Below are 25,838 nucleotides of genomic sequence, written 5' to 3' on the forward strand. Positions count from 1 at the left end.
AAATTGATTCACTTTTTATTGAAATTTTTTTTAGGTTTCGTTTTAAAATACCAATTTTTCGAGAAGTAGTTTTTATTCTACCCCATTCATATGTAAAAAAGATTTTATTCATTGTAGGAAATGCATTTTTTAAATGCGACATTTCATAATCGTGTTTAATGCTAATAACGATATAATTTATCAAATGCAATCGAAAATTGCTTGTGTTTGGTCCGAATCCATTTTTGTCTCCAAAATTTACGTAAGTCACTGTTAATATTTAAATTCGATTGGTACAGACAGCTGAAATATGTAAAAAGATATGAAAAATGTGGAATTGTACACAATTTATATTATCGATGTTGGTGTTTTATTTTATATTGTAATATGAATTATTTAACGGCAAGCAAATCAGTTGAACAAGTTTTTGTAAGACGCACAGTATACGACCTCGATACGTAGCTCGATACTCGTGATGCATGTAAAACAGCAGTCATAGAATGAATGAACATATCATCAGCTTCACTAAACGTTGCCGTTTGTACGTTTTTTTTGTTTGAAATTCTTTGTGGATTTGATTTTATTTTAGATCAATTTATTAAAAGAAAATGTGCATTCTTTGTCGAGAATCATACATACACAGATACAATGGGAAGAAAAAATGGAGCTTATCATGAATGCGTCATGAAATGGTGAGCCCCATTTGATAGGTAATACCCATTGCAAGTAGTATTTGTTTTAACTAATGCACTCGTGTTGATTGCGTTGAAAGCATGTTTGATCGTAATCTCATTTAACACATTTGATGAAACCTAAAATGCATGATGCAATCAAATTATGGTGGTCTTGAAAATTGATTTTTTTCTTCTTTTCTATCAAAAATTACACTCAATCATCCACTCATATGAAACAACCTGTATAGTATACAGGATAAGTCCGTTGCCATGAAAAATGGAAATAAAATTCCTCATTCATGAAATAAAAATCCTCGGTTGAGGCTAAGAACGAGTGACGAAACCAAAATTATAAACACAACATTTCTTATATCAATTTTGTGACCAAAATAGTTGGTAGATAATAAATAAATACTTAATATACACTCACACATTCGAAACGTTGCGGAAATTCCACCCTTTTTACTATCAGTCCACACTGAGGCAATAACGCAACGTGTATCGCATCTCGCACGAACGAAAACCATGTAATGCATTTGATATGTATGCCGTGTATGTATCCGCATATAAACTGATTAAAGTTTAAAAAAAGATTTGAACGAACGTTATATGTCATCCAAAGAAAAACAATCATTCAAATGCAATTTTTAGGAAAAACCATGATACTGCAGTCTGATCAGCATTGAACTTGGTATAAAAGTGGGTTGCTGATGTGAATCTTTAGTCAGTCTAATCGGTAGCGAAGAAGAACAAAATCCTTTAATAAAAGAGATTAATATTAATCATATTTAAACCAATCGATACACTATATAAGTGCATAACAGTTTTTTCTCTTTTTTTGTACAATTTTGTTTAAAAATAAAAATACGTGAAAATGGGTAAGTAATACTTAAAGAAAAATTATTAAATTTTTCTAATTACTTAAGAAAAACACGGAAAAATTGCAAAGATTTATGGTGTGAATGATTATCACCTTTTCGTACACATCACTGTGTGTTGTAATCACCCCTAAATTTTGAAGTACTCAATTTTTTTTTACGCCTTTTAGATATAGAGAAACATGTTTTTGTTACTATCATCGTCTTTTTTTCATGGTCGACACGAAGAAGACCTAAAAAAATGCTAAAAAATGTATTTTGCTAAACACGTTGATTAAATTTTGGTTTAGATATCTAAAATTTTATATAGATTTTGAAAAAATTTACATTTTTTTGAATATCGTTCCATCTTTTCAAATAGGTTCGTGGTTTTACATTTTATTGGCATCAATCTTTATCTCAACCTTCAGCCAGTGTGTCGAAAGCCATTCCACTCCAGAATGTAATCAGTTAACATATGGATTAATCATGAGGCGCATCACCGAAGTGACGTACCACACACATGCAACTGTCAAGGACTCCTATACAAAAACGAAACAATATGTTGATGTTTACAAACAACAAACTGACCAAAAGCTTGGCGCAATGGACGGGAAATTAAACGATATTCTTATCAAATTGGTAGCAATTGAGACTCAGCTTGGAGCACTTACAACGGGGCCTGTTGCACTATCGCCAACAGATGTGTTAAAAACGGCTAGAGCTGCTGCTGCGCCGGCAAATATAGACTTAGACACGAGTGAGGAAGAAAATTAAAATATAATTTTTTAGTATCAATTGTTGTACACCAAACCGAGATTTTCCATCATCTCTACGGCGTGGAAGCATTAAATGATTTATAGTTTTAAATTAGTGACGAATATAGTTAAGCGAATGAACAAATAAACATGCATAAAAATCTAAGATCAATTATTTTTTTTAATTAAAAAAGCCAAATATTGAACGGATCAAATATTGCAAGCGCACATCCAGCTTGTAAAATAGAAATAGCCTTATTTGAATGTAATATAAAAATGGAAATAGTAAACGACCCGACTCTTGCCGAACAATACAGATTGCCTGAAACAATAATACACGATGTTTGGCTGAACTTCAACGACTTTTGTTAGGTCAATTTTTCAATAATGAGTATCAGCGAGTACGTAATCTCGATATGTGCGAATCATTATTTATGCATTATTACGAACCTATTTCATTTTTTTAAAATGTTCTATTAAAAGTCCTAGAAGTAGATTTTATTAGATCAAATGAATATCTCGCGCCTAGATGTAGATACTTTGTAAAGTGTGACTTTTCGATTGCAACTCTTTTTGCATTCCAAATAAAGCTGTAGTTGTAGTAAATCAATCGTCAGATTTGAAAAATGTCAATCGTAAGTTGCTGTTATTTTGGACACGTACGTCGCTTTCTTGGCATCGTATATTTTTTGTATTTAAATACGTTTGATATAATCCCGCCAAAATGTCCAATCGCTTATCAGCGAATATTCAAACGAAAATGAAAACATGAGAATGCTGTCAACATTTTGTTATCACTGCAAGTGCAACAGTATGCATATCATTTCTCAATCACTTCACTTTTCTTGGTCCCGCGTTCAAAGGGGTCAATTGTTGTCTATTGATGCAAAGGGAGAGAAAAATCCAAGATAATGATTTAATTTGATTTAGATTTAATCGATCAAGTTGGAAATTTGTATGATTCATTTGGATTTTTTGATTGATGTAATTTTATTTTGATAACTGCCCAATTAGTAATGCCAGTTACATATGATAACTGATAACTATTAAATTAAGGATATTAGTCATAAGTAATAAGCCTGAACAAATTACAAACGATGATCCCGAACCTATTTAAAATTTCATGAGTAATAAGTGGCAATTGTTATCACTTCAGCTATCAAACTCTTCATTCAAATTTTGCCTTTATTATTATTACTAACATTTTTATAATTCCAGTCGATTGTTTTTGTTTAAAATGTCTAAAATTGTGTCATTGACACGCGCTAAATATTCATTTTCATATATAGTTTATCATCGACACCATTTTTTTACTCTGAATTATGGTGTTTTTTTAAATGGCTACAGAAAATGGAAATTCAAGTTGAGCGTACAAAATTGTCCTCAACGAAAGATATCTTCTAAAGTTGCCGCCAGTAGAGTTCCCTTCGACTCATTTCCCTTCAATCTTCACCCAATATACATTTTCAAAGATTTGATTGATGTCGCGTGCGCTTACCTTTATATTCATTAAATGTTGAATGATTTTCAAGTCATAACATGTTTATTGAAATGCAGGCCACGCAGAGCATTTTCTTAAAAATGAACGGTAAATGCTACTTTTACCAATTACCTTACGAATTTTAGCATTTTGTCATATTTTCCAAAACATCATAAACGAATTCATAAACGAATTCAATTTACACATTTTAGAATTGAAAATATTCAGTAATTTCTTTATAAAAAATACATAGAGTTGCTTTCATCAGAATCATCAATAAAAGTGAAATCGAATTTGTCGATTTCACTTGTCAATATGAAGGTATTCGATGTTATTGAATCATAATAAACAGTTTGTACGTTATTTTATTGTTCGAAGTTCGTTATTGAAACAATTATATACGAAAAAATTGGGGCTTACTATGAACGAGACATGAAATACACAGGTGAGTCCTATTTGATGGGTAATACCCATCATGTCGTCCAACAAAATCCTTGATGACCATTGCAAGTTCTCATTTGTTTTAATTAATGCACTCGTGTTGATTGCTTGCATTGCAAGCAAGTTTGATCGTAATCTCATTTAACACATTTGATGAAGTTTAAAATGCATGATGCAATCAAATGCATAATTTGTTTGGTATTTGTACGTTGCGGAATTTCCATCTCTTTTACTATTAGCCCACACTGAAGCAAAAGAGCAATGTATACACATCTCTCACGAACGAAAACCGTGTAATCCATTTGGTATGTATGCGCATACAAACTGATTAAAGTTCAAACAAAGATTTGAACGAATGTCATCTTAATAAAAACAATCAATCAAATGCAATTCTTGGGAAAAACCAAGACATTGCAGTCTCATCAGCATTGAACTTGGTATAAAAGTAAGTCTGATGTGAATCTTTAGTCAGTCTAATCGGTAGCGAAGAGGAACAAAATCCTTTAATAAAAGAGTTTAATATTCACTAAAACCACTCGATAAACTATAAAAGTTACAGTTCTTTTCCTTTTTTGAATAAATTTGTTTAGAAATAAAAAGACGTGAAAATGCGTAAGTCATAAAAATTTCTCATTTTCAAAACGTGTATGAACTTTGAATAAATCATTTTTTGAGGACTTTTACAAAATGTTAAGTATCTCAATGCAAAACGTTAAAATACAAAGTCGATTAAATTTTTGTTTAGTTATCTAAAATGATGTGTAGATTTTGAAAAAAGCTAAGCACTTTTACTTTCACATTATTTTGTATGTCGTTTCATTTCTTCAAACAGGTTCGTGGTTTTACATTTTATTGGCATACGCCTTTATCTCAACCTTCAGCCAGTGTGTCGAAAGCCATCCCACTCCAGAATGTAATCAGTTAACATATGGATTAATCATGAAGCGCATCACGGAAGTGACTTACCACACACATGCAACTGTCAAGGACGCCTATACAAAAACGAAACAATATGTTGATGATTACAAACAACAAATTGACCAAAAGCTAGGCAGTATGGATGGGAAATTAGACGATATTCTTATCAAATTGGTAGCAATTCAGACTCAGCTTGCAGTACTTACTACTGGGCCAGTCGCACTATCGTCAACAGATGTGTTAAAAACGGCTAAAGTTGCTGCTTCGTCAGCAAATATAGACACGCCTGCAGAGAGTTAAAATATACTTTTTTAGTCTCAATTGTTGTACACCAAACCGAGACTTTTCATTATCTCTACAGTGTGGAAGCATTGAATGATTTAAAATATATAACATCGCGACCTGCGATGAAATAGCGATATCAATTTAATAAAGATGTCTTGTAGTGAGGCTAAACAACTGTGTTTGATTATTAAGTCGTTATTCTTCTATCTTAGATATTAGCTTAAAGCTATTGTAGCTATGACACATGTAAATCTGTATAATAAATATAAATCAGTTTGAATGCCAAACAACGAATGAAAAACAACGTAACTAAAACCAATGAACAACAAACCAAATGAGCGTTTAAGTAGTTTGTATGTTCAACGTTGTTGTGGCGCATCTAAATGCATAAGCAATATTCATGCTCGAGAATAGTAAATGAAGCATGTATTGAGATATTTTCAGCCAATTGAATCAGCTAAGGTTTAAGGCGTTGTTCAAAATCTTAACATTGATGTCACCAATTTGGTTGTTTAAAGCGGCTCAAAACCGTGAAAGTCCCTACTTCTTGACATTTCCAATGATTTTGTTGGATTAAATTAGTATTTTAGCCCAAAATAAACTATCAGGGAATATTCTAAAATAATAGAATCGAAATTTTTCGTAAAAAAAACTTGTGGGTTTCAAAACATAAAAACCTAAAAAATAGTCTTGATCTATACCTGAAACAGGTTTGAGCAGCAAAAAGCTCTGTTGCAACTAGATAAAGATATGCCTCATGGGGACCGCTGGCCGAATCATTTAATCAATTTCGACGTCAAAGTCAATGACGTTATGCAAATTTTGAAAGGTTATTTCAATGCATATGGATTTAGATGTCAATTTTTTCGCTATGAATTTCGCTTGTGTGTTTTGCTTGTGGTGTCGCAGTGTAGAAACAAATTTTTCCTCAATGCAAACACACGGCCAGCTATCGATATTTATTAACATTATTAATGTAAATTTACATTTCATATGCTTTATGTTGCAATGCGATATGTCATATTTTCAATACACTGCAGTGTAACATGTTCAATGCATCCATTTGATTCAAAACAGCTGATTGGAAAGGGAGTTAGGTTTGCTGTGTGATTTACAATGCCACCATCCGGATTTCCTGCTAAAAAGAATGAAAAGAGCACAATTATTCCACCCGGTTTTGAAAATATAACCAGTAATACAACACCTAGCACATACATGTCATCTCCGAGTGCCTTGCAACAAAATCAATTGAGTAAGCCAACTATTTTGGTTATCAATTGAAGATGAATTCCCAAATAAAAGTTTGCTGTTTTTGTTGTTATTTTTGATGTAGATTTTAATTAGCCATTTCATGTTCTGTTTACTTTTACAATCAATAATAAGCCAATTTGTCCCAAAACAGCCAGTTATTTTTTTGCATACGGGCGCTTACCCATACGTCCTCAAGGGAAAAATTTAAGGGGTGGGTAATTGAAAAAAATCGAGGGGGTAAGCAAAAAAGTGAAGTGTATTTTGCGAAAAGTGTACTTTTTTCGTTTTTTTTTTGCTCCTCACTTTTTCGGCGAAAATCCCTAGCAAATTTAAAGAATTTTTCTTATATTGAAAACAAAACTGAGGAGCAAAAAAAAAAAAAGGTCCTCACTTTTTTGGCGAAATTCCCTAGCAAATTGAAAGAATTCTTTGAAAATTTTGAAGGGGTAACACTTCGTCAGGGGGGGGGGGGGGTAATCGGACCCCTGCTGAGGACGTATGCGCTTACCACATACTATCAAAAGTCTATCACATTTACTGTATATTATACATTTCAAAAATTAGTCTTTTTTGACAACTCTCAAATTTCTATGTAAATTTGTGTGCACATTGAAAATACAGATGTATAATCATTGTGTGCGTCGCACTATCAGTGTGACAAATCCAGCTCTGCTGTTTATGTTTGTTAACAATCATAATTCAGACGAAAACATTTTATCAACAATAACAAATTTAGCATCGTTTCTGTCGAAAATCTTGATGAATCGTGTTATGTAGTCATCATAGCAACCTCTTTATCTCTCGTCTATGTTTATTGCCAGTATTTTTTTATTATTCAAAGTCAATTCGTATAAATGAGATAATACCAATCCAAATCCTATATATTCACACCACACAAATGATCACAACACACATTTGGTTGATATTTCTAGTGTGAGCATTTAAAAAGATCGTCCGAAAAAATTAGTTGAATTTTTATTGAAGACAAAAGCAAATACGTCGAAAACAAGCGCAGCTAAAAAAATCAAATCAAAAGTAAGAAACTTAGTTGTGCTTAACCCTGACTTAACTTTAATATTTGAATAAAAATACTTAATAAATAAATAAATTTATTTGAAATCAAGACTTTTATCAAATGAAATTTTGTCGCTCATCTCTTAAATAATAACGTTATCACTTTTATTTGAAAAAAGCTCGCAATTTTTAGTGAATTTTGGAGTTGTATTCGAGTGAATGCACGCTGTGCATAATAATTTGAAATAAATAGCCTAACAGATTTCTCAGAATTTTTTCATAAATATATAATTTTTTGACGAAAAAAATCCAATACTTTCCAAATATTAAAGTTACATTTTAAAAATCCTTGGGATCTGTTCCGCGACACTTTGTATTTAACTTGTTTCATAAGAAGTTATGAATCGATCGTGTTAGGCTATCACACAATATATCAATATTGTGACACTTTGGCTAAATTTTATTCATTTAAAGTGATGGCATGTGTGTTAAATGAACATTTTTCATTTCATTGTTTCACGTAATCAGACACCAAAATAGACTGACAAACCAGACATAATGAACCAAGGACAAAACGACGATCAAAGTGGATCAAATGCCAAGCGGATGAAACCGAATGATGCTGATGAAATCGATGAAGAACAATTGGAACTACCATGTGAAGATGAAGAAATCGATGAAATTGAAGATCACGAAATAGCCGAACAACCGTTTGGAGGTGAAAAAACGCCTGAAAACCAGGAAATAGTCGAGGTTGATAAAGAAAATGATGGAAATAAGGAAAAAACTGATTGTAGTGAAAGTGATCATTCGGAAAAGTCACTTTCGTCCCGATCTCGCTCGATTTTCAGATCACGGCCGCACATTCATGCCCGAAGCGATTCGGAGCGTCGTCGAAGCGGAAGTCTTAGCAGTTCACGCAGTGGTAGTGCATCGAGTTACAGTGGTTCAGCCAGGAGTCGAAGTGGTAAGTATTTCATACATTTTAATGGCAATAAATTTCGACATTTTGTATCATTTTTCCACTAAATTATATTTCTTTTTTATAGGCAGCAGATCTCGTTCACGCAGCAAAACACCAGTGTCAAGCCGCAGTGAATCGGTTAAAAGTGGTGAGCACCAAAATTGAATATACAGTGTGACATTCTATATTTATAGACACACAAAAAAGTTCGTCTAAGTAGATTAAGATTATTTCAATAGATGGCGCTATGTTCCGACGAACACTGTGTTGTAAGTCATTTGTAAATTTACACTGAATTTTCGTAGTAAATTTACAAAATGTGTCAAAATGAAAGTCACAATATCATTTTGTAAAAATACTACGAAAAGTCAGGGTAAATTTACAAATGATGAATATTTCAGTTTAAATACAACTTTTTCACAATTTTTTGGTAGCATAATTCCAAATAATAATAATAATAATAATAAAATAACTGAAAAAAACATCGAAAAAAAACAAATAATGTTATTTTTTGACTTCATGCATAGCGACTTTCACTATCGAAATTTACAATTCTCATATTTCGATAGATGGCGTAATACGTATGTTTATAAACTTTTTTGTGATGTCAAACTTGATGACTTCATTTGATAAATAATTATATTTTTACATTAATAATTGCAAAATTTACGATGAAAAAATGGTTTAAAAATAAATAAATTTTTTTTAGAAAATTTAGGGGCATTAATTTTATTTTAATTTATTAAATTTATTAAATTTATATATTATAGTTATATCATTCAAGGTTGTAGGAAAAATTGGTCCAATGGAACAACTAACTGTAGGTGAATTAAAAAAAAAAGATCCCGCGAAATCAGACAAAATGAATTTTCTATGCTATGGTTATACGGAGATTCATAGTAGATTTACAAAAACTTCCAATTTTCATAATTTGTAAAATTACTATGAAATTTTGTAGTAGATTTACAAAAACCTCTATTGAATATATGTTTGTACAATTACGTCAAAAATTCATAGTAAATTTACAAAATCGTCCAATTTACATCATTTGTAAATTTACTACAAATTTTTTGTCGAGCGCGCCATCTTTTGAGATTTTTTTTCAAAAATAAACTTTTTTCGTGTGTCTACAAATATAGAATGTCACAGTGTACATTTACAATTCAATTTTTTTTTCCTGAAATTTGTGTATTATTTAGGTTCTCGTTCCCGCTGCGAAAGCCCTGCATCCAACAGAAGCGGATCAGTCAGAAGTAGAAGTCGTAAGTATTTTACAGAAAATAGAGAAAAAAGACCGAAATGTGTCCATCGAATCACAATTTGGTATTTCGAGCTCCAAATCGATGTAAATTAGATATTTGATTTTTTTTCTATAGCTTCAAGTTCTTATTCATCACGTTCGAGATCACGTACACACAGCGGTAGCTCTCACCATCTCTCACCTCTAACCATTTCTCACCACTCTGATGACACCGATGAAGATGAGTCAGATGACACCGATAAAGATGGGTATGATGACAATACAAAGAACCAAGAACAAATCGCTGAAAGTGGACCAGAGAATAATCCAGCTAAGCGTGATATTGTTGCTGTAAATGAAGAACAGCAATTGGCTGATATTTTCAAACTTAATATCGATTGTTTTGAACTAGTGTTCGACTATCTATCGCTAAAGAGCTTGACAGCTGTGAGCCAAACATGTAAACGAATGCAAACAATAGCCGGTTATTGTTTTCAACTAAACTATCGATCCGCAAACGTGGAATTTTATGACGATGGTTTTTACCACGACGGTAAAAGGATAGATTGTTTTAAAATTTTCTTTCAAAACGTTCAATTGAGTTATATGTGTTCACAAATTGATGAATATGCTGCTTTCTTTGTTGAAAATGGAAGAATCAAGACTTTTTCACATAATATGATGATGAATTTTGTAACTCTAATGAAAGATTCAACATCAATAAAACGAATCGAAATTGGTTGTTGTCATGGTTGTGTTCGTTTAAGAAAGGCTCGGATTAAAGAAATGTTAGGAATTTTAAGTAGAGCTGAAAGAGTAACGATAAATACTTATGAAAATGAAAATGTATTGGACCGGATGTTTGGTGCTTGCTCAAATGCCAAATTTATTTTGGTGAAAATTATAAAAAACGAAAGCCAATGGATGCATCGAATCTATCCAACATTGGAACATTTTGCAGTGACGGGGAGTGATTGGCATTGGGTGGAAGAATCACCAGGATTAAAAACATTTCTTGAACTAAATACCAACATTAAACAATTTTCTGTTAATGCGTATTTCTTTTGGTTAAATGGAGAGTTGTTCAAAAGTTCAAACATCAAACTTGATACATTGGCGATTGAATATGACAAGCGTGGAGCTCAAATCGATTCATTTTGCCGCTTACTAAATGAGCTCCATGAGTCTGGATTTTATAAGAAACTGCATGTTCACACCGATTGCTTTGGTCAAGAAGTTATCGATCAATTGGCTTCAGTAAAAGGTTTGGTAAGCTTTTGTGACGTATCCAATACAAATTTCACAATCAAAATTGGTGCTTTGAGAAACTTGGAAGAACTATACATGTTTAACAGTTATTGTATTACTGATTTGAAGATACTTCCTCATATCCTTTTGAAACTTAAATGCATTCATATTTTGTGGGCCAATTCTGATGACATTTTACCATTTATCTGTCACTCAAAGAATTTGAATAAAATTAGAGTGTACAATCTTTCCAGTGGATCGCATTGCAATGCATACAAGATACTTGATTTATTTGCATTGAATAAAGAACGCGAAAAACTAGTTGGAGCTCACAAGATCACGATCTACATAAGAGAAGATATGTATTTGTCTACAAAATGGGCAATGAAACAGACGGACTTCAGTTTAATCGAAATAAAACGAATCTCATCATACGATTGGTCATATGAATTTAGCTGGAATTTCGACTAGATATGAATAACTTTTTCTTTCTTTTTTTCTCAGTTTAATTTTATCGAATCTTTTTTTATTACATCGAAAATATGAACTTTAAAATGTGACTTTTTGTATCAAAGCATTTTGATAAAATCGGGAAATCAATTGAATTAAATTAACACATAAAAGAGATAATTTTTTGTCAAACTTGCTGAGGTATCTATTTATATTACTGTTGACTAAAATCTAAATTCACATTTATAATAATTGATAAAACATGAGTCAAATGTGAAACATTTATCAATTTTATCGTAATTAAATAAACAATCAATTTGTAATTGAAATAACTTCATTGTAAAACCGCTTTTAATTTTTCCGTTTCAAATCCAAGCCCGTTGTCCGTTTCATCAACCAAATAAGTTGAGAATTTGGTATTAATCTCATCCGGTGTGTATTCGTCAATCTCAATGATTTTATCAATCGAAATTAATGGTATCATCATCTCATTCAGACGCTTCCTATTTGAACAAAAACAAATAAGAAATTGTCATATTGTTGAATATAATGATATGGTAATAGTTACTATTACACCGCCGTAACTTATTATATTAATTTCAATAAAAGTCATTCACTATTCGATCTTAACCGAATGTGTTCCCATCTGAGTACCGTTCACACTGGCGCTTGCGACACAAAAGACATCCATAAAGTGTAATAAAGCTAAAAAAAAATAGAAATTCAGTAATATCCAAAATAACTTATTGCTGAATAAAATAAAAGAAAAAACACACAACGTAAAGTGAAAGAAAAAAGGGGAAAATAAATACATATCAAATGATTCGCAAGAAAGCGAACACATATTCAAGACAAAGGTAACATACTAACTGAACAAACAGCGGACTACAGCAAGACGGAGAAATCGGGAATATTTTTGAGTTTGCAATTAAAAGAAAAAAGAGACATGAACAAATCAAATATTGCAAAGCTGTAATTATTATAAAACATAAGTGAATTGGTGGCAAAAATCAGTTGAAAATATTTTAGAAAAGAAATTAGGTGGAATGATGGGAAAATAACTGTGAAAAAGAGCATTCAACTGTTGAATTTCAACACAACAGGAACAATTGTACAGACGAGAAATCCATAGATACAAACAAGTGGAAAAACATGTGCGTGTGATATTTGCGAAAAAGCAAACAAAAACACATAAATTCCAATACAAATAACATCAATGGGTGATTCTCTTTTCGATCATTGCTTTGTTGATTTTGTGGAATCAATGCCTACAGAGAGCTAAGAGGGCCGTGAATACATTCTAATAGCAACATCAGATTTAACACATTTATTGGTGACAGAAACAACAGCAGAATGCTTATTAGATCACGTAATTCGTACACAGCACGACAAATTATGCCCCGCACGTGCCAATGGCCTTGCTAAAAAATACCAAACAAATTCCAGAATAAAAAAAAAGAAAGAAATGGAAATACTACAAACATACGACGAATCAAAAGAGGTGGCAAATCACATTCAAAGAGCACTTAACAAAAAAAAACATAAATAAAGAATATCACGATATACCACGGCTGATACAGAGTAAAAAGAGCAAACGATATAGCATAGTGGCATATTCAGTGAATTCACAAAGTAAAATAATCTGAAAAAAATGAACAAAGATTTAGTGAAGAAAACAATATACAAATACAGCAGAGAACCACCATAGAAGGTTCCAATAATCCATTTAAATGGAAACGATTTGTTCTCACAGAAAAAATTAATATTGAACACAGTAAGCGATTTCATAGCGATCGTGTGGAATGCATAATTTATACACAAAACAACAAAGAGTGCATGAGCGATAACATCTAAACACAAATTGATACAATTAAATGAACAAGAGAAAAAACTATAAATTGTAAAGCAGCTCCATTAAAAAAATGAATTTGATTATTGAGTATTACATAAATGCAAATTTACACACACAAATCAGTAGTGTGCGATAGGGGTAGGGAGGGGAGGCTTTATTTCCCTGAGATTCTTAATAAAGAAAAATCTTTGAAATGCAAGAGGGCTTTTTGAGCCGTTTCCGAGTGGAAATTATTAGAACGGAGTTTTGCGGAAAAAAGTTCTTATTTGCTATAGCAACCCTATAAAAAAAGTGAGTATCGCTTTTTTGGTCGAAGTTTTCACTAGATATGCTCAAGATGATTCAATTTTAATAAGATATAACAAAGAGTTTGATGTAATAATTTAGCCAAACTTTTTGAAATTGTTGTGTATGACAAAATCATTTGTAAACTCCAAAATTATCCATAATCAGCATGGATTCGTGAAAAATCGATCAACCTCAACAAATTTACTCCAAATGGTAAATTTCACGATGGACTCAATGGTCAAAAAATGTCAAACAGATGTGCTGTACACCGATTTTGAGAAAGCCTTCGATCGTGTGAACCACAAGAAATTGTTGCAGAAGCTGGTAGGATTCGGATTCGGACGACAGCTTGTCAAATGGATACATGGTTATTTGACAGAACGAACGCAGTTTGTTGGAATCGGTGAAAGAAGGTCACGGACCTTCACTGTGTCATCTGGTGTACCAGCGGGAAGTATTTTGGGACCTTGTCTTTTTATTGTTTTTATTAATGACATTGTCGAAATAGTATCAAATGCACTTGTTTTATTATTCGCAGATGATCTGAAATTGATCCGAACCATACAATCGCCTATAGATGCCTTATTATTTCAAAATGCCATTAATCAATTGAGCGAATGGTGTACTGAAAATAGCCTGCATTTGAACTTGAAGAAATGTTTCGTTATGACATACTCAAAAAGCGGAAACATAGTCAACTATGATTATACGATCAACAACGGCCAACATACATTTGAACGGATCAACATACACAAGGATCTGGGAGTTGTATTTGACACGAAGCTGACATTTGTCAATCACATCGACGCGATTACAGCCAGTGCACATGGGGCAATGGGTTTTATTAAACGCACATTAAAGAATAAGTTTACGATTGAATCTGCAAAAATGTTATACTGTGCACTAATAAGATCAAAGTTAGAGTACGCGAGTATTGTATGGCAACCATATCACCGTATCCATTCCAATAGAATAGAATCAATTCAGAAAGATTTTGTGATATGGACATTGAGATTTATTTACCAAAGAGACGAGAATTTTGTGCTACCACCGTATCAATTTAGATGCGATGTTTTAAATATTCAACCGCTTTGGAGACGGCGTATAAATGCCTCTATATTTTTAATTTATGACCTCCTTTTGGGTAAAATAGTGTCTAGTTCACTAAGAAATAAAATTGTATATACAAGACTGCAATATAACGAAAACCAGAGAAATTTAAGAAATACAGAACTGATTAGGGTCAGAGCGTTTCCTTCAGACTATGCACATAATCAACCATTTTACGTGGCTTGTAGAAATTTTAACTTAGTAAGAGAACAATTTTTGGCATCAGCATCAATACAAATTTTTAGAAATAGTATTGTCAAATTGGAAAATGTGATTTTTATTGATAGGTGAAAAATGTAACTTTTATGTAGTAATAAACAGTAATTAACAGTGAACACAATCGATATCTGCTACTCCGAAGTCGAAAAGGCTGGTAGCTGGGTATCGATCGGGTAGTGTTTCATTGTAAACGATATTGTACAAATTTTGAGATAAATTCAGTCTGTGATCAGACGGTGAATAAATAAAAAAAAAAAAAAAATAATAAATAAAATATCAATATCGATTGAAACGAAAACAATAACGACGAACAAGAGGCTACATTAATAACAGCACGTATAGTCACAGCAATCAATTTAATAAGCACTTTAATATATATAAAAAATTGACGAACGAGGCGCCATATTAATAACAGACTACATGGTCATACTAATAATTATTCAATATTCATGTTAATATGCATAATACAAGCGCCGATACATAATTAAAAATGGCAAAAAACTTAATAAAACATATTATTAAAGCAGAATATATGCATAACAAAAAATAGTGAATAATCATTCTTCTTTTTTGCCCAGAGGAGTGTATACGAATCGGCTTATTTACATTGCATCTGTGGCGATGCACATACGGGCATCAGTTATTTATTTATTTATTCACCGTCTGATTTATTTATTCACAGACTGAATTATCATAATTTTTCTACAATATAATTCACAATTTTCGACTTCGGAGAAGCAGACATCTATTGTATTCATTATACAAATTCTGTTGTCTCAATGCATCTCGTGTCATAGACTTAGTCACACACCGCCGTAACTTATTTTAATAATTTCAATAAAGGTGATTCACTACTCGATCGTTGCCATTGCCATTGATAATATAGATTTGGACAGAAGCACTTTTTATTCTAGATAGAAGCACTCTAGACTTCAAATGCTGATATGGAATGAACACGACCGCCTTTAATGATGTGCCGATATGCTTTATTTTATTTTATTTATTTTTGTTATTTATTAAGTTGCAACTTATTTATCATTTAATTGGTTTGACCTGAATTTATCTGAGCGCACAGATACATAAGGACAATTTCTAAATTGAATCAACTGCCTCCAATAAGGCGCTCACTGATTACGCTAAATTCATTTAAAATTTGGTGGGGCTAAACAAAACATAAATGACCGACCAGTCGAGCGTGTCAATGAAATATGATGCAGTATTTTGTGCCATTTCAGTGTGCCATCTGAATAAAAACGAGCCTTCAAATGCAATTATTTGCATTATAAATACCATGATACTGCATGCAGTCTCATCAGCATTGAATTTGGTATAAAAGTAGGTCTGATGTGAATCTTTAGTCAGTCTAGTCGGTATAGACCGAAGAGGAACAAAAACATTTAATAAATCAGAACATTGAGACATATATTTGTTGTTTTGTTTTACTTGGGCTGTTATATGTGTTTTTGTGTGCTCTGTATAAGTACAAAACAGTTCTCTCTTTTTTGCATTTTGTACAATTTTGTTTTAGAAGTAAAAAGACGTGAAAATGCGTGAGTTAAATGATTAAATTGTCTAATTATTAAAAATAGTACACGTACGAATAGATTTATGGTGCCTTTTTGGGATATTTACTGTGAAAATTACCAATACCCACTTTTGCAAAAATGTGCCCTTGTTGGCGGTAATTAACAAAAATGAGATTTCTTTTGAATAAAATACAGAAAAAAGCATTTTCTTCAAAATGTTGATTTTTTTTTAAACAAAATTTTTCTCGCCTTTTTAACGAAACGATTTGCTGTTGTTATTGATTGCAGCAGATGAAATTCAAATTGACATTTACATTGCTTTGTGTGTCGTCTCATTTCTTTAAACAGGTTTGTGGTTTTACATTTTATTGGCATCAGTCCTTGTCTTAACCTTTGAAATGTGTGCCGAAAGCTACCACGCTCCAGAATGTAATCATTCAACATATGCAGGAATTATGCAGCGCATCACATATGTTATGTATCACACCTTAGAAACTGCAAGGGACAGCTATAGAAGAACGAAACAATATATTGATCATTACAAAGTACATTTTGATCAAAGACAAACGGTTGTGGAGAATAAATTATATGAAATAAGTGCCAAACTGGTGGACATTCACACAGCCGTAAGTATTTATTGAAAATTTAAACATTATATTCTTCTGAAATATCTCTTTTTTTTTCTCATCAGGTTCTAGCAATTACTACTGGGCCGACAAATAAAATATCGCCGACAAATGTTGGAAACGAAATTACAGATAGGTTTGGCAACGTGCCAACTAACATGAATTAAAATATACTTTTTAGATTCCACTTGTTGTACATCAATCAATTTCTGAAATGCTAAGCATCATTCGATTTTTTAGGGTTTTTTGTCGGGAGAATTCCTTTCGATTTTCTACGGTTTTTTGAACCACATTTTCCCTCTTACTAGAATGGATTTTTCAAAATTCTTTCAATTTGCTAGGGATTTTTTGACGAACAAGTGAGGAACCTTTTTTAGTTCATCATTTTTTTTTTTTTTTTTTTGAGAAACCGAGGGTAATTTCCGCAGAAATTTGATGACGATTTTGCAAACAATTGAATATAACCTCATACAACGAATTTTGTGGAATTGTGGTCGAACAAAATCGGATAAAATTTATGAAATTCAAAACGAGATTAAAGAATGTATGCGTGCAATTAATAACCGTGTCGCACCATGATCCATTCCTTAACGTAACAGCAAAGAAAATTAGTTTAAAAGTTTTTTTAAGTTTTTAAAGTTTAGTTGATTGCATTTTACGGGTAATAAAAATTCTATAAAAAATGTCACGTGAGTAATTTAATTTATTATGAGAGATAGATAGAGAGAGAGAGAGAGAGAGAGAGAGAGAGAAATAGTTGTTTCGGGGCGTGGTCAAAACCGGTTTGGACAAAACCCGCTTTTTCATACTACTATTATTAAAATCATTTTTATTCTTTTTTTATTTCAGATTGACTGTAGATGACTAAAATGGGCGTTATCCAATACAGTTGGGACTAATAACATCAGACTAGTAAGATAGTTATTACTTATTACTAATAATTTCTAATAACTGGTAATAAGATGTCATCTTATTAGTGTAATAAGTATAGTAATAAGTATAGTTATTAGAATGTTACTAGTCAGAAGACTAATAAGATGCATGTATCTTATTAGTATAGTTTCTCATCAGTATATTTCGATTGGTGTTACTAGAAGCAAATACTACTGAAACACGAAAAACAGCAGTAAGGCAGTCAAAATCACAAAAAAACTTCCGGTCGATTTTTCTCGAATTTCCAATGGGAAATCGGCAAAAATAAACTACTTTTTGGCCTAAAATCAAAATCCGGTGGAATTTGGCTGATTAGTGGACTTTCAGGATTTGGCCTGGTTTCTAGAACTTCCAAAATGTAATTCCATATACATATATTATTCGAGTAATTTTATACAGGAATCTGGGCTCTCGTGCCAGGATTTTAAAAAAATACGAAGAAAACGAAATAAAAAATAAAAAAATATAAAATTACAAATATCTATTGTAAAGATGTCTTCTATTTGTCTGACAATATTTTGCAATTGAAGACATTTTTCGATCGCGCGCGGATGTGCATTCATTTTTTTACAGACGAATATTTCGGAATATTTATATTTGTAATTTTGTATATTATGTGGAACTTATAAGTTTACATCATAGGGCCTCATTGGTCGTTGTTAGATTATGGGTTTGTGACTTAAAACCGCTACAATATTAGAAACCTTCCTTACTCAAATGCTCATAAAACCAAAATTAAGTTTGCGACAAAAAAAGTTGGCTGTTATCCTTTGGTTTCAATTAATTCAAAATAAGTTTACCTAATACTTTTTGTAATGTAAGGAACTTTGTTGAACTTTGATTATTCACCGAGCTTGAATCGATTTCAAAAAATGAAAACTCAGACTGATGAAGAAAATGTTCTTTCTCATTTTATACAACAATGAGTTAAATTCCGTTTAACGATGAAAATTGCTTCAACCTTTGAATATCTTCCATTAAGCAGCGGGTTTGTTTCTTGGCTAGATCGCTTACACATTTATACAAACCGTTTCCATTGAAGCGGTGTTGACATTCGAAATGTCAAAGCACATTCGATTTCGAGGTAGCGTATTGAACAGACCAAATAAAGAATAGCAACAATGACTTCGTTAACTAGACGATTTTTTTTAAATAGCTATAGTGGTAATCTTTACAAAATTCAGCCACATATAAAATGCATTCGGCAGATGCATTTTGCAAAAAATCAACATTTTTCAATAGTTACATCACGGTTACTGGCACTTAACTCATCTCAAAATGCATGCATCGCATCAAGTCCATTTATTTTCAATCAGGTGCGTTTCAAATCCAACAAAAGGAATAGAAGAAAGAAAGACAGCGATGATGAAGCCAGCGACGATGAGGCCATCGAAAATCAAGATAAAGGCCTGAGCGATTTCAAGGAAGGGGACGGTTCGGATCGGATTCTTGCTCGTGTGAAAACGCAAACGTTACGATTAGATTCAGTAATCAAAGCCGCTCTTGGAACACCCAAAAAGTGAGAAAAAATAACATTTTTGCACTTCATTTACTAAAGAAATTCAACTTTTTTTTTCAACAGCCAAATTGAAAAGCTATTTTACAGCAGCGCTATCAGACTAAATGGTGAAAAAGTCACGAAAAAAAGCATGGATGTATGTATCAATTTATTTACATTTTACAATATTCATTTGTCATTTTAAATGTGTTATGTTATTTTTAATTTAGATTTTTGGCGAATGTGAAATCGATATAGTCAAAGGACCAAGTCCCGAAAATGACAAGTTTTTACTGGTTAATCGCATCGAAATTCTTCAAGTGACATCAGAAGGTTCATTTTTTGTCATAACAATTCGACGTCAGAAGAACCTAACAATAGAAAATTATGAAATTTCACCTTATTAGAGATTAAAGAAAAAAAACATAAACACTATTATATAGATTTATTCGAGATATGAAAATAAAATAAATGCATGTACGCATTTTGTATCATTTGAATATAGTGTAATAAATACAGAAAACAACATAAAAATTATTATTTCATTTATCGAAAACTTATTTATCGACACTGGAGTATAACATTTTGTCACAGATAATTTTGAATTTTATTTATTACCAATAATATTTTGATAAATTATTTTTGTTGTTTTATACATTTTTTAATTAACATTAATTATTTAAAAAAAAATAAAAAATGGCAAATTATTATTTTCGAAATTTCTATAAGTCTGTACTACCGACATTCAACCCATTTTTGCTATTCCATAGAGTTACGAACTCAACTACTGAATTGAAATTTCCACTGAAATTTTTTTAATGCTATTCTACATACATGTCAACTTAATGTTTGACAACAAAATGATAGCCCTGATTTGGCACACACACACGACTTGAGAACTTTGTCACTAAAAAATCTTGATTCTTCTTATTTGAATGTATTCCAAGAAATTGTCGTAAATTAAGAAGAGTACAAATCTTTTCAGAGCGTCGTTTGACTTTGTTTTAAGCCATGATTTACCCGGCTTATGAAGAAATTTTGGAGAAAACAAAAAATCTTTCACTCAAACAATTAAAATTAATAAACAAACACATTTTCTCTACCTTCTCTTTAATACAACTATTTTTTTTTTTTCATTTATTTGGTTTTTTTCAAAAATATTTTTTTAAATTGAATTAAATTCAGTTCGGTTAATAAAACATGAACATTCAAATATTCATTATTTTCGCTACAAATTTCGGTTTTTACCACAGCCGTATTTTTATACAGCCACGACATTTCCTGACTACCTTGAGGGACTTTAATAATCATTTTTCTTCTATTTGTTATTTTTAGAATATTTTTCTCAATATCTTGCATTAATTCCTTCATGCCACTATTTTTGGCACATGATACAAGGTGTATGGGTTCCGATACACCGTCCAACGACTCTATTCTTTTACTCAGGTCATCAATTAAATCACATTTATTTCCGACATTTATGACATTGTCCAAAAGTTCACTTTTCTTACATTCCGATGTGTACACAAGTTTTTCAAGGGTTTTTTTAACATGTTGTTTTTGATCTTCCACATTCAAATGAGCCATATCTTGTACATGAATAATCAAATCCTGTTAACGAAAAATAGATAAAATAGTTGTGGTTTTTAAACAAATAGAAAACAATTTATACCGCCATCATAGCATCTTCCAGTGTTGTTATAAAACACTCAATCAAATCGGTTGGTATGTCGGACATAAAACCAATCGTATCAATAAAAATCACTTGCAAGTTACATGGTAGACGGCCTGGATGTGCGGTTACATCAAGCGTGGCAAAGAGTTTATTTTTTGGTTCTAATTTTTCTCCATTTGTCAGAGCTTTGATTAGTGACGTTTTTCCCGCATTTGTGTATCCTTTCATTCAAAAAATATGTTAAAGTGACATGAAAATATTTTGTCAATGGGCGCACGACAAAACTCACCAACGACCGCGATGACAGGAATTTCCTTATTCGATCGTCTTGTGCGTGCCATTTTTCGATGTACTCTTATGTGTTCAAGTTCAGTTTTGATGCGCCGTTCTCGATTACGAAGTATTTGCTTTTGTGAATCTGTCAATTGTGAACGAAGTAATGCGCTATTTTCTGTACCCATGTGATGCCAAATGTACTGCCAAATAAGTAAATGTAAGTAATAAAGTTAAATTATAGCTATTTAGCTTAACTCACAGGAAGTTCGGCCAATGCAATTTGTAGCTTTGCTTCTCGACTAGTAGCATGGGCTTTCAGGATTTGAATAACAATGGAGAATCTGTCCATAACGGGAACTCCGAATACTGTTTCCAAAAAGTTTTTTTGAATTTGATTCAATCGGCTAACACTCACAAAAACGACGCTTATCTGGTGGAAAAAAATAGTTTTTTTTTTTTTTTAATATATGGTGTACACATCATCATTAACTCGTTACATACCTTGCGTCTAATATCTACATTGTACATTTTGATTTGACGTTTCAACTCATTTATTTTCCCGGTACCAAAAAATGTTTGTTTTTCATAACCAAGTAAGGGCACTTTGATAGATTCTTGGATGGTCCAATTATCAAGCGAATTTATTAAATCTTCAGATTCTTGATGTTTAATGTCTGGCGAAATATTTGATTTTTTTGGACCCCATTTTATATACGGTTGAATGACAAAAACATTTTCTTCACTTTGAATGTTTCTACGTGATCCAAATGCTTCGTTTACAATTGCTTCGTATTCACTAAGTTGTAAAAAAAGTCATTTAAAAATGTGTACATCGATTTAACAAAATTGATCCATACACACCTATCTTTCAACGATATTTTGTCTTCTGGATTTGTGTTGTCGTCCTCCTCAAATTCATTTTCATCGTCATCATCGTACTTCCTTGGCGCAGCCTTGGAACTTCGGCGACCTTGAATACCAGATTTCACATACTTGGTGCGAACGTGTAAAAGCAGTCCATGATTTACAGCTGACGGAAACTTATTCGGTCTTACATTTAGTTCGAGTTGTACTATTTGTCGCAGACAAGTTTTTGTTAAAAAACACGTTCTCAGGTATCGAAACATATTCAATATTTTTCGAGTTTACTTTTCGTCGGTTTTAAGAGCAGAAAATTTCTCGTAATAGTCCTTCGTGACAAAATATGTAGCTGTGCCAGCCAAAGTCAATGACACAAACAACGAACCAGCTACCGGATATTTGATTCGATTTTTAATCGGTTTCTGCAGAAAATGTGTCGTTGAGAAAACTAAAACGATGGTCAAATCCAATTATAAATCAAACAATCTTTTGAAAACACACATAAATACATACCAAACCAAAATGATGCGAGGCCGGTCAAGACAGTTCGGCCAGTACATTCAACCACCGGATGAAAAATTAAACTTTTCGAACTTTTGTTTTGGTTTTTATTCAACTCAGTCATTATTTTAAACTTGAGAGAATTTAAAAGGTTACGGTAATGACAATACTTGAAGAGTTGTTTGGTTATGCACGAAAATGACAGAATGTCTTATCACAGTTCGTAGTTATACTTATAATTTAAGTGGAGCAATACATATCCGAATAACTGGCCGCCTCCACCCATTGTGTCGGGTAAATTAAGTGAGAAAAAGTTTGAACCAAAAGCCATGCATAGCTCAGAATCAAATATAAAGTTTTCAATTCAAACTATTTAGCTGGTTGACATCAGTACATTGTCTGTTCAACGGATTAAATGTACTGTTTATCATTGTAGAATATCATGGGATGTACGCATTATTTGCGGTCACCGATTGTCGCAGCTTGATGCCAGTCGATTTATTCCACACGGACGCGTCGTTTAAATGTGTCGAAATCGCATTTATTTCAATTCCGAATGAATCGATTCGATGAAACCATTTTCGATTTTATTTTATAGTCATGAAATGATTACTTTTTTTTTAATGGCCATAGTCTAATTCAAGCGATTTGATTTCTTAGTAAAACATAACAATGTTTTTTGGACGCAATACAAACATTTACAAAACTCAACATATTTTGGTCGATAAAATAAATTTAAAAAAAAATAAAAAAATGTAAAAAATTTGAAGAAAAAAAAATTGTACAGTAATATTTAAATAATCAAAATTGAACAATGTACTAAAGTACTAAATTCGTCGAAAGAAATGTCAAATTGCGTAAATAAATAAACGTCAAATTCTCGTCTCAATGTGGCAACGGTGTTTTTATTTATTTTGTTTTTGAAAAATCCATTCTAAATGTTGAATATTATAGCGTTGAATAAGATATGGCAACTGTCGAGGAAGATGTAATTATCGAAATATCACCCACTGAATTTAAAGCCATTGTTTATATTTTTAAGTATAATTCATTTAATGTTTTATCTATTCATGTGGTAACTTATTCTTTTTTCGCTTTGAACAGATCCACTTTGAAAGTGTTATCAACCGCTAAGGAACTTGTTAAGAAAGGTATTCAGGAGGGCATAAAATTACTATTCCATTACTCTACAATTCCTGATCCATTCCTTCGATTCATTTTCCATTCTGTTCCATTACTTATTGATTGATTTCCATTTTTCCATTCTTTTCTTCTGATCAACTCTAGGTATTCAGGCGGAGACACAAACCACAATAAAATGTTCGAAAATCAAATCGAATGGAGTGAATAAAAGATTAATTGAAATAACAGGAGCAACACATCAAAATGTTTACACGGCACGAAAACAAATTAAAGCAATTGATGATCAAAAGGGAGATAATAAACAAAAACGATCACAGCCAACACATTTTACTTGTGTTAAAATTACCAATCCAACTATTCAAGAGAACTATGCGATATTTAAAGTATTGACTTTCAGCATTGAATTCTAGTTATTATTTAACTATTGTGTAACGCATATTTCACAGGATAGTATATTGAGCAATGAGAATATAAAGAATTTCCCAGAAGCGGCTTTCATGAAACAAAAAAAACTCCATATAACATTCGGGGTGATGCTTTTGACGGATGCGGATAATCACAACCGGGCCAAACAGATCCTTAATGATTGTCACGAAAATATTGTGAAGTAAACCAATAAATGCACAGAATAAGCCACGAATATTTAACTTGATATTTATCCATTTCTTGTATGTACTTAGGCCAGTCATAAGCAACTACGGTAAAATCACGATCAATGTACATGGATTAGAAATAATGAAAGGAAACCCGAATAAGGCACGAGTAGTCTATGCCAAAATTGAATCAGAAGCTCTACAAAAAGTTGCCGATGGCATTACCACAGCATTCATCGATGCAGGTTAAATAATAATATGACTTCTATATAAAAAAATATATGAACTGATTTCTTTCAAAAAAACTACAAGGTTTAGCAAAACAAGAATCTAATCGAAACGCCGTAAAATTACATATGACTGTGATAAATGTAAAATATACGAAAAATAAAACAAAGTCCATTGATGCCACACATATTTTGGAACATTATGGTGATTTCGAGTTCGGTTCTCAGGATGTAAATCACATTCATTTAGCTTCTATGCAGCATTCAGACACAGATGGTTTCTACAGATGTATAGCTAGTATTGAATTTGAATGAAAAAAATGGACTTACATAATAAATATCACTTAATTCGATGATTTTAATGAAATTCTAGTTTGTTTAATATTTTATAAATTTTTTTACAAAAAAAAAAAACGAAATAAAAACAGCAATTGAGCATGTTTCAAATGTGTAGTCATAATTTTGGTACATAATTTTTTTTCAAAATTTATTGTTTCAATTAAGTGTAGAGGAAGTGTAGGTAAGTGTACAACATTTTGTTTCGAAGTGTATCTGAATTAAAATTGAAATAAAAAAAAGGTCTTCACTTTTTTCGCCAAAATCCATAGCAAATCGAACGAATATTTTTTCTCGATTTGTAAAGGGGTAGTTCTCAAATCTCTTCTCAGGGGGGGGGGGTAGTCCAACCCCTCGGACCCCTGCTCAGAAGCTATGGGTCTTCATAATTTTGCCCGGGGTACCTATTTTCTAAATCCAAAATTTTATGTAAGGTACTATTATGGCCTTAAAAAAGTGAAAAAAGTGTACATTAAGTGTAGGTAACAATTTTGCCTTCATATACGAAATTACTATGAAATTAAGTGATTTGGCCATACCAGCCTTATCTGAAGGGCGAGGGGTGCCTATACTGAAAATTTCAAATTAAGTGTACGATGATTTTATGAAAGTGTA

At 32.0% G+C, this 25,838-nt stretch overlaps 7 protein-coding genes across 9 annotated transcripts; 6 read left to right on the forward strand and 1 right to left on the reverse strand.

The window, feature by feature from the left end:
- The first annotated feature begins 1,429 nt into the window (after positions 1-1,429).
- LOC116339274 lies at positions 1,430-2,440 on the forward strand. Its single transcript, XM_031765052.1, has 2 exons — positions 1,430-1,531; positions 1,893-2,440. The coding sequence occupies exons 1-2, from the start codon at positions 1,528-1,530 to the stop codon at positions 2,285-2,287; spliced, it is 399 nt and encodes a 132-aa protein (XP_031620912.1). The 5' UTR covers positions 1,430-1,527; the 3' UTR covers positions 2,288-2,440.
- Positions 2,441-4,679: 2,239 nt separating this feature from the next.
- LOC116339294 lies at positions 4,680-5,551 on the forward strand. The gene is made up of 2 exons (XM_031765088.1): positions 4,680-4,801; positions 5,022-5,551. The coding sequence occupies exons 1-2, from the start codon at positions 4,798-4,800 to the stop codon at positions 5,405-5,407; spliced, it is 390 nt and encodes a 129-aa protein (XP_031620948.1). The 5' UTR covers positions 4,680-4,797; the 3' UTR covers positions 5,408-5,551.
- A 2,004-nt stretch (positions 5,552-7,555) lies between these two features.
- Positions 7,556-11,744, forward strand: LOC116339185. The gene is made up of 5 exons (XM_031764902.1): positions 7,556-7,678; positions 8,186-8,624; positions 8,707-8,769; positions 9,821-9,883; positions 9,998-11,744. Exons 2-5 carry the CDS (start codon positions 8,216-8,218, stop codon positions 11,578-11,580), a joined length of 2,118 nt encoding a protein of 705 aa, XP_031620762.1. The 5' UTR covers positions 7,556-7,678; positions 8,186-8,215; the 3' UTR covers positions 11,581-11,744.
- Positions 11,745-16,445: 4,701 nt separating this feature from the next.
- Positions 16,446-18,854, forward strand: LOC116339273. 2 transcript variants are annotated; one of them, XM_031765051.1, is made up of 4 exons: positions 16,446-16,578; positions 16,903-17,180; positions 17,246-17,316; positions 18,030-18,854. In XM_031765051.1, exons 1-4 carry the CDS (start codon positions 16,575-16,577, stop codon positions 18,046-18,048), a joined length of 372 nt encoding a protein of 123 aa, XP_031620911.1. In that variant the 5' UTR covers positions 16,446-16,574; the 3' UTR covers positions 18,049-18,854. The 2 variants fall into 2 exon arrangements, with proteins under 2 accessions (XP_031620911.1, XP_031620910.1); XM_031765050.1 differs by having other exon boundaries at positions 17,246-18,854.
- Positions 18,855-19,133: 279 nt separating this feature from the next.
- LOC116339272 lies at positions 19,134-20,145 on the forward strand. The gene is made up of 3 exons (XM_031765049.1): positions 19,134-19,632; positions 19,696-19,768; positions 19,842-20,145. The coding sequence occupies exons 1-3, from the start codon at positions 19,235-19,237 to the stop codon at positions 20,016-20,018; spliced, it is 648 nt and encodes a 215-aa protein (XP_031620909.1). The 5' UTR covers positions 19,134-19,234; the 3' UTR covers positions 20,019-20,145.
- A 596-nt stretch (positions 20,146-20,741) lies between these two features.
- LOC116339133 (putative GTP-binding protein 6) lies at positions 20,742-23,138 on the reverse strand. The gene is made up of 7 exons (XM_031764819.1): positions 22,937-23,138; positions 22,424-22,871; positions 22,064-22,358; positions 21,822-21,992; positions 21,576-21,762; positions 21,284-21,507; positions 20,742-21,222 (listed from the first exon to the last, which is right to left on the reverse strand). The coding sequence occupies exons 2-7, from the start codon at positions 22,687-22,689 to the stop codon at positions 20,749-20,751; spliced, it is 1,617 nt and encodes a 538-aa protein (XP_031620679.1). The 5' UTR covers positions 22,690-22,871; positions 22,937-23,138; the 3' UTR covers positions 20,742-20,748.
- A 656-nt stretch (positions 23,139-23,794) lies between these two features.
- Positions 23,795-25,254, forward strand: LOC116339226. Of its 2 annotated transcripts, none has more exons than XM_031764982.1 (6): positions 23,795-23,912; positions 24,029-24,075; positions 24,212-24,450; positions 24,514-24,674; positions 24,748-24,905; positions 24,973-25,254. In XM_031764982.1, the coding sequence occupies exons 1-6, from the start codon at positions 23,863-23,865 to the stop codon at positions 25,200-25,202; spliced, it is 885 nt and encodes a 294-aa protein (XP_031620842.1). In that variant the 5' UTR covers positions 23,795-23,862; the 3' UTR covers positions 25,203-25,254. The 2 variants fall into 2 exon arrangements, with proteins under 2 accessions (XP_031620842.1, XP_031620841.1); XM_031764981.1 differs by having other exon boundaries at positions 23,806-23,965.
- The last annotated feature ends 584 nt before the right edge of the window (positions 25,255-25,838 follow it).

The sequence above is a fragment of the Contarinia nasturtii genome, unplaced genomic scaffold, assembly GCF_009176525.2.
Source record: "Contarinia nasturtii isolate CC-2019 unplaced genomic scaffold, AAFC_CNas_1.1 Cnas_scaffold_493, whole genome shotgun sequence".
Taxonomy (NCBI): Eukaryota; Metazoa; Arthropoda; class Insecta; order Diptera; family Cecidomyiidae; genus Contarinia; species Contarinia nasturtii.

Coding starts and splice junctions, on each gene's coding strand:
- LOC116339226 (XM_031764981.1), top strand. CDS start 23,892: ATGGCAACTGTCGAGGAAGATGTAATTATCGAAATATCACCCACTGAA. Junction 24,675..24,747: donor TGTCACGAAAATATTGTGAA/GTAAACCAATAA, acceptor GTATGTACTTAG/GCCAGTCATAAGCAACTACG. Junction 24,906..24,972: donor CACAGCATTCATCGATGCAG/GTTAAATAATAA, acceptor AAAAACTACAAG/GTTTAGCAAAACAAGAATCT.
- LOC116339273 (XM_031765050.1), top strand. Junction 17,181..17,245: donor TGGTGGACATTCACACAGCC/GTAAGTATTTAT, acceptor TTTTCTCATCAG/GTTCTAGCAATTACTACTGG.
- LOC116339133 (XM_031764819.1), bottom strand. CDS start 22,689: ATGTTTCGATACCTGAGAACGTGTTTTTTAACAAAAACTTGTCTGCGA. Junction 21,993..22,063: donor ATGTAGATATTAGACGCAAG/GTATGTAACGAG, acceptor TTTTTCCACCAG/ATAAGCGTCGTTTTTGTGAG. Junction 21,508..21,575: donor TCCTGTCATCGCGGTCGTTG/GTGAGTTTTGTC, acceptor TTTGAATGAAAG/GATACACAAATGCGGGAAAA.
- LOC116339185 (XM_031764902.1), top strand. CDS start 8,216: ATGAACCAAGGACAAAACGACGATCAAAGTGGATCAAATGCCAAGCGG. Junction 8,625..8,706: donor TTCAGCCAGGAGTCGAAGTG/GTAAGTATTTCA, acceptor TCTTTTTTATAG/GCAGCAGATCTCGTTCACGC. Junction 8,770..9,820: donor CAGTGAATCGGTTAAAAGTG/GTGAGCACCAAA, acceptor TGTATTATTTAG/GTTCTCGTTCCCGCTGCGAA.
- LOC116339272 (XM_031765049.1), top strand. CDS start 19,235: ATGACTTCGTTAACTAGACGATTTTTTTTAAATAGCTATAGTGGTAAT. Junction 19,633..19,695: donor GCTCTTGGAACACCCAAAAA/GTGAGAAAAAAT, acceptor TTTTTTCAACAG/CCAAATTGAAAAGCTATTTT. Junction 19,769..19,841: donor TCACGAAAAAAAGCATGGAT/GTATGTATCAAT, acceptor TTTTTAATTTAG/ATTTTTGGCGAATGTGAAAT.